The sequence below is a fragment of the Teleopsis dalmanni genome, chromosome 2 (genome assembly GCF_002237135.1).
Source record: "Teleopsis dalmanni isolate 2A chromosome 2, ASM223713v2, whole genome shotgun sequence".
NCBI lineage: Eukaryota > Metazoa > Arthropoda > Insecta > Diptera > Diopsidae > Teleopsis > Teleopsis dalmanni.
Window position 1 is genome coordinate 179,441,112 of NC_051847.1, and position 8,115 is coordinate 179,449,226.

General features: G+C 27.8%; 1 protein-coding gene across 1 annotated transcript in view; it reads left to right on the forward strand.

Moving 5' to 3' along the window:
• The first annotated feature begins 1,412 nt into the window (after positions 1-1,412).
• The window catches only part of LOC119676278, a 7,185-nt gene continuing 482 nt past the window's right edge, over positions 1,413-8,115 (forward strand). The window contains exons 1-4 of the mRNA XM_038087516.1: positions 1,413-1,629; positions 3,965-4,194; positions 4,403-4,548; positions 4,748-4,941. Of these exons, the coding sequence (XP_037943444.1) occupies positions 1,590-1,629; positions 3,965-4,194; positions 4,403-4,548; positions 4,748-4,941 (610 nt within the window). The 5' untranslated portion in view covers positions 1,413-1,589. The remainder of the gene's footprint in view (positions 1,630-3,964; positions 4,195-4,402; positions 4,549-4,747; positions 4,942-8,115) is intronic.

Below are 8,115 nucleotides of genomic sequence, written 5' to 3' on the forward strand. Positions count from 1 at the left end.
CGATTTGAGAGTTCCGATGGTTAAACTCGAGTTCGAGAGAATAAAGCAGAAACATATTTCAAATCTAGAAAACCATTTGAATATGACAAATTTTCTAGACTGAAACGGAATGATAGACCCGCCATCCTGCGTTCCTAAAGATCACTCTGATTAATCAGATCACTCTACTTATTCAGAAAAAATAATTTACAAATCGTTATATATTTCATTATAGTATTTTTATATGAAATAATTGTAATGTAAAGTTATTAGTCTTTATGACTCTAAAACTTATTGTTAGGCTTTAATTTAATGCGATCAATGAAGACATATTGTTAAATAAAAAAAATTTTTTTTTTCTTCATACTAATAAATTTTTATATAGAATAAACCAAAACAAACGATAGATTTGAAAAAGTGTTTATAAATGGTTTACTGTTAAATTTATATTATATATGTATGTAGTTAAAATACCAAATAAATTCTGTAGCGCAGCAAAATCTCAGAATTTCATACCTGCAAATCGTTTAAAAATTAAGGAAAATACAAATATTTTTCCTTTGGCCACAAAGCCAAATACGATTTTCCCTTTGCTATGAAAATCACAACCACAGAATATACAGTAGAAAACATAGTGAGTGGGTGCAATATGGTTACCATATTTAAACACTAAAAGAGCCAGAGTGCCAGGCTTGTGCCAGAGTGAGCGAGACTATGATCGCAGGCCAGGCAACATAATGCTTATGTTGTACTCGAATGAAGTAAAGCATCGTGCTGTCTGTCATACATGCATAAATATGTGCTGCCTATGCGTATAGCTACATACAAATGTATATAGCTGTGCATTGTGGGCAAGATACTACTATGTAGAAGAGGAACTGAAGAACAAACATTTAAGAACAAAATAATATTTATGCACTGGCGTACGCGTAACAACAACTGCAAAAGATCGTTAGGAAATATGAAACGCACGCGGGGGGACTTACAATTGAAGCATTTTTAGTGTTATTGATGGTGTTGTTGTTTGCGTTCTTGTTGAAGTTTAAAGAATTTATTCCGTTTCGGGAAGTCCATGCAGAAGCACGCTTAACGGCATATAAACAGAAAAAAAATTTTTTTAAATGACTTTTAAAAAAAACATAAACAACAAAAATAGTTTATGAAAAATATATATAGTTCATATAAAAAAATAATGAAGTTATAATATTAATAATTGCATACAATTAAAAAAAACAACAATTCAAAAACAAGCGCCAAATTTATTTTTATTGCAATTAAAAAACTTTAAATATTGACTAAAAACATTTTAAAATATCAAAAATATAATTGTTTTAAATACAAAACAATATTTGAAAAAAAATTATAATAAAAGATTTGAAAAAGTTGCCTCTAAAGAAAACTAAAAAGTTTTGTTTTGAAACAAAAATCTTAACAGTGAAGTTTCTGTAAACAACAAAACCATCGAGCTTTTTTAGTGTAAACATTGTAAGTGCGGAACAATGCCACAATGCTGAAGTGCAGAGTGAAAATATAAAGGAGCGATATTTTCCGAAGCCAGAACAACATACAAAGTTATCAGATTCTAACGACTTGGGATACCTTACATCAAAATGTTTGTTGCCGTGGATAACACAAACACCTTCTTCTCAGGTAAATAATACAGAAAGTTTGAAGTTTCAAATTGCTGCTTCTCAAGGCATCGAAGGAAAAATTTCTACTGAAAATTAAATATTTATATTAAGAAAATTTATATTCTTAATACATATATTGTATTCAAAATATATTTTATTAAAGTCAATAAACATAATTAACTGATAATAAATGAAGTAAATAAATTATAAATTTTAATAAATTTATAAATTTTTTCTCCTATGAGGAGAATAGGGCCGCAAGAATAGAATGTATATATTTTATTAAATTAATTTAAATGTTTTTTAATTCATAGCATTAAAAAATATATTATTTAAATGAAATAATATATCCTTTTTCATTTATATATCAATTTTTATAATATAATATAAGCGACCATATATATGTAAAGTAATTTGCAAAATAATATAAATGTAAATTATACAGATAATCACTTTTTTTTACAATATATAGGGGATACTATTCTTTTTCACAAGTTATTCGTCCAGTCGTTCGGACAGAGGTGCAATCTTGAATATTTCGTAGCACTATTAGTTTAAGCGAGTCATACTTGACATTATGGATTCAATGTATGTCTAAAATATTTTGTCTTAGAACATTTTATTGTCTATAGCGGGTCTTTGTTTTTGCTAAGCCCTCGCAGAAACACTACATGTATTATTTCCTCTGACAAGCATACTTTTAACATACGCCGATAACACTAGATCTAAAAGGTTTCTGAAGTTTGATTTTCAGTAATCAAGTACAAATCTTCAGTATATTTTACAAGTTCTACTATATAAAAATATTTTTTAAATGTTTTGTCCTACAATTAAAAATCTTTTCGATAGATTACTTACTAATTTAATTATTTAAATATAAAAGATCCAAGACTTAATAAAAAAAAGGATAATAATTTAAAAAACAAACAGAGTCTGAAAAAAGAATTCAAAACACAATTTTAGCTAAGCCAAATGTGAAAGTGTAAACTATCGCACTGTCTAAAACAAAACTTTTCTGAAAACTATAAATTGAGAGATTTTTAGTGATTAGGACATATAAAACAGTGACCAAGATCTTCCTAATCGACAGCATTAGCTTCGTCAATTCGCTATTAGAATTATTCTTGTAAAGATCTCAAGCCAACTTTTTACTATTTACTATTGAATATATAGCGCAGAGTACCCACTCGACTAGCGAATAATTCAGACTTAATTTGCAACGGATAATATTATATTGAGTGATTTCAACTTTCATAAACAGTCAAAGTCGACTGAAGCTAAAAATTATTAAAAATATTTTTTATGTATTACAGTATTAAATCTTTTTTGTAAATCAAAAAATGTATTCATCATATACATCTTAACATATTAAGTCCAGCGTTTTCTCAAATTTTTTTATCTCTAATAGTTTTTGTCAACGTCCTCAAAATAGACCTGTGTTTCATTGACCCTTCACTTCATCCATATTTCGAACTACCACTTAATCATTTTTCAGGTTCGAGAACAGGAAATACTCGTAAAAGTCTAAATCTGAAAAACCTTCTATTTGGGGTAAACAGCTTTTTCTGTAGAAACCAAATAATTACCATTATTTCTTAATGGAGAATTTTGGTATTAAAATATAACTACAGGAAAATCTAAATTTCCTCTATGATGGACCCTAATAATCTACCTTTAAGTCCCTATCAATACAGTCAGCCGAACTAAGAACAACCGAACAAACGTCTATTCACAAGTGAAGGCATTAAAGACATTGTCCCTTTTATAGAACCAATACATTAATTTTCTGATCTAAAATATTTCTACCTACAGTTTCTTGTTACATCTAACTCAAAATTTTAGTAAAACAATGGGCCTACTTTTTTGGTGTTAAGTGAGCAAAAAAGGGCCGAAACGGGTTATTACTAATGTCTACTACATATCTATTGACATTATTTTGATAATTATGATTATTGCAGATATTATCTCGTTCATATTATTTTTTGTTTCTTAATATATAAAACTACGTTTTCTGCAACAGAAATTACTACGCAATGTACAGATGTTATAGTAAACTTACATATATAAATAAATATATAATATAATATATGAAGTGAATACGTATATATCGATTATTTTAATTAAATTTATTTATTTACTATTATTTGTGCTATAAAAGCTATAAATACCAAAATATAAGTCCAACTGTTATATTAAGAAGGTACTATACTCATAGTGCAAAAATATTGAACTCTATTACTTTCTTATGTTTGATAAAAATTACTTATCAATTATTTACTTTAAACATGAAGTCATATGTTTTTTTAATTATCACTGTATTGTTTTTACTAAATCTATTTCATTCTTCTTTACAGATAATCCATATTATTTTTACAATGACAACAAATCGCCGCGTACTCCAGACTCACAGAGCTCTAGTAAAGGATTTTCCATATTTAAAAGACGTAATTCAAAGGGAAACAGTCCAAGAGTTGTGCTGCCAGAGCAATTGCGTCTAATAACATCAGCTAATCTTGATTCTGCTGCAACAATTGCATTAGGTAGCCCGCGCGGTAGTTTTGGTTCATTAAGCGCTTTCAGTCATGTAAGTATCCGTTGTTATTGAAGTAATAAATCACAACATCAGCATTTCAAAATTATAAAATTCCGATTAATCTTAAAATCAACAACTTCCTTTCGTATATTTTTATAACTTTTTTCGCTTTTTTCTCTACTTTACTATGAATACTTAACTCTTTGATATTCGTTGCAATTTTTATCTTATATTTTTTATTTTTCTTAAAACTCTAAAGCAAACATTTGAATTGCAACCATTGGTGCATCCACGTCAACGTTCATCGAACTCACATTCAGAATCATTTCGCGAACGTTTGGGTTCATATAATGAATCCTCCGCATGTACGGAAAACGATGGCATCTTTAATGTATCGCCAGCAAGGTGAGTATTACTAGAAATAGATTTAAAGTAGCTGCTATTGCAGTTTGCAGCTACTTGCGATGGATAATGATAAATATGATTATGATGAATGCAGCTGTTGACATATTTTATTAATTTGCTAATAGAGCATGTCATTAAGCGTATTTGTACAATTTGTTTGTTTCTTTTTCTTATGGTAACTCTTTGACTTCTTATTTAGCAAACATCATCATCATACATTACCAAGCAGTGGCATACGTCGTCACTCGTTTGGCAATTGGCGGCAAAATAGTGAACGCCATTTGCAACACAAAAATGCTGCGCTTACAACACCGGATGAAGTGCCAAATATGATGGCTCCAAGGCCACCAGTAATATCACCAAATAAATATCGTGGCTTACATAGGAGAAGGGGTAAGTTCCTAAAGACTATTTATATTGTGTTGATTTAAAAATATTTAAATAAAATATATAAAAAAAAGAATACGTGAAATTGTAAACAAATATACAATACAATTATGAAAATACATCACATAAACTATAAAAATAAATTAAATTCATATAATTATTGATATATATGTATACATAAATTTATATAAAAAATTCCAGACCACATTCCAATTTATACATAAATTGTGTTTTTATTGTTCCACTTTCGATTTCTATCAGGCGATCCCGTCAATTTGATAGCCATTTGGCTGGCAAATTACAGCTGAAGCAATGCAATTATTTTATGGCAATTTACGATAAAATGTGCACCCATTCTATTATGAATTTCAAATAATGTGTAAATAATTTCAACAAATCCAATTGAAATGCATCGAACGCATTCTGTTAATAGTGTCTAGCGTCACTGCGGGCGCCAAAACAGATACTTTTATTTAAATATGTATTGATATTTACGAGTATTTAAACGGAATACTTGCAATAAATAAAATCAATACTACGCAAGCAGTATTTTACATGGAGGATAGGCCAGGCAGGACCCAATACCCACAGCTAATGGCTGCTGTGAAGTTTCATACATAATAGTCTGTGTAGTATATAAACTATCGCAAGTGACACTTGTGGTTAATTTGACATTGACAACATTGGAAATGATTAATGACATTTAATGTTGCCATTGAATTGTTGATTAGTCTTTATGTTGGCCTGTTAAAGTGTCTACACAGGGGTTTTTTGAAATAAAGGAAGCAGTTGAGGTCGTTCAATTTGAAATATTATTATTTTCTCTCTACGAATATTCAACTATAATTTTCAAGTTATGAAAATAATTGCAGTAGTAATAATAATAATAACAATATTTATGAAGTATGAAAGCAATTTAAATATCATTGATTATTATTATTATGTGATTGATTTTATAGTATTAACATTGAAAAACTGGCGCCATAAATTTGTTATTAACAACTTACATATTAAATAAACAAAAGACAATATAAAGATAAAAAACATACAAATATAACAATAATATAATATTTTTAACAAAAAAGATTAAGTAATTCAGCAAAAAAAGGAAACAATTTATTTATTATAACCTATTTACAAGACTAGACTTAGTTGTTATACTGAAGACACTAACTGAGTCTTCAAATTTTCAATAAATTCTAAGTTACTACTAATATTTTCTAAATTAAATTACAACTTATATTCACAAAATATTGATCTCGCCCGAACATACAAGTCAAGTACGACTTTGCGTCAGTTGGTTAAGGTGCGCTGACTCTGAGCTTCAAATTTGACAGGACATGAATTCGATTTCTGGCACTTGCAGTTTCGACAATACTTGAAACAGCTGTATGATCAGCCAAAAATTTAATTAATTAAATAATAAATACTGTTCTAAAAACCTCTTAATGTGATATTTTCTTTAAATATATCTGACCCTAGTTTTGTATATAAAAATATACCGATGTACCGAATTTCTTATTCATTAATGAGCCTACAATTAGAAATACTGGTACCAAATGCTTTTTTCGAATTAATAAATTTGTTCAATATTTTTATTTAGTAATGTAATTTCTTATCTTACAACAATGAAATTATAATATTTAAAAATAATGATTCAAATGTCTTATATAGAATTTTTTGGCAGTTCAAAAAATATTTTGAAATATTTTCTCTCTTTCATTTTAATCAAGTAAAATAAATTACTTTTCTCTTCATACAGTTATTATATTTATTTTTCCAATGCCAGTACTATCAAACTTTGTATATATCTAAACGATTGCTCATAATATGATAGATACTATATCACTTAATTTCTTCAATTTACGCCCCTTTATCCAATCTTTGACCGCTTTTGAATTATATACTCCTTACTATGACTTCACCAATCAGTTTATTATGTATAAATTACTTTTTCAGTCTGACACGATTTTTTACAGTATTTATATATGTATATGTTTGTTCGATAAAATAGTTTAATGCTACTCTCTCATGCAGTTCATCTGTTTGATATACGAGAATGTCATCTTTATTAGATAAAAGATCAAATTTCTGATCACATCTATGTAAAAGATGTATATATATATATATCATCTTTTTTGGTAAGGTTAGTCTGGTCTTATGGCTATAATTTAAAAAAACACAACGTACTGGTCAAAAAAACTCATTATTATATTATTCTCTTTTTCGGCATCACTAGAAAATCTCAGACTGTCATTTTCTTCACTCATTTCAGTGCTCATTATATCATTATAGTATATAGTAAAAGGCTAAACTATCGCCTTAACAGCTTTGTTATAAATAGTTTTTCTTTTCGTTTGTCCCTAACTACATAAGAATTATTGTAAATATTGTTAAATTTAACTATAATAATTTTTTAATTCATATATTTTTTTCTTAATAGGTGAAAATTTTTTAACCTATTTTGTTGATTATCTAACTTTCAGTAATTTAAGTCTAAACCATACTCTTATCTTTAAATTTCCAAAAAAAATTTTTTGGCATATAATTATAATTAACATATTTGGACTTCTCATACTCTTCGCAGAGTAGAAAAGATAAAATAATTAAATAATTTATCACTATGAAAAAATTATCGTAGTTCATTAATACTGTCTTTAATTTTAAACAAACCCTATCTCCCTCTTTAATTAAATCTATATATAGCCGCTAAGCTATATCCACCTATCTATTTATCTTGACGTTTGTTTCAAATTCGTATCTCTATTATACACTTTTAGTATGAAGACTTTTGGATACAAACTTTAAGTATATATTGGAGAAGCGGTATTGAGCAAAGGTTTCAAAACCCCAAGATAATAGCTGTTTTTAATAATAGCTGTTTACTTATAAATACATGTTATTAAAGCTATGTTATAAATATGTAGATTTTATCGAAATCCTTTATTAGTGATTGCCCAATAAGTCTGTGCGAAGAGTATGTAATATTCAACTACTGAGTCCAAATTATTATTATTTTTTTTTCATTTTTATGTACATTTGTCATAGATGAAAATGAATTATTATTTTATTACATTTCCATTACAAATCTACTTCCTAACCATACCGTTGCAGTACTTTCTTATTTGTACTCTAAAAAGACGCTTGCCACATTTTCCATACTTTGACGACCTGCTATCA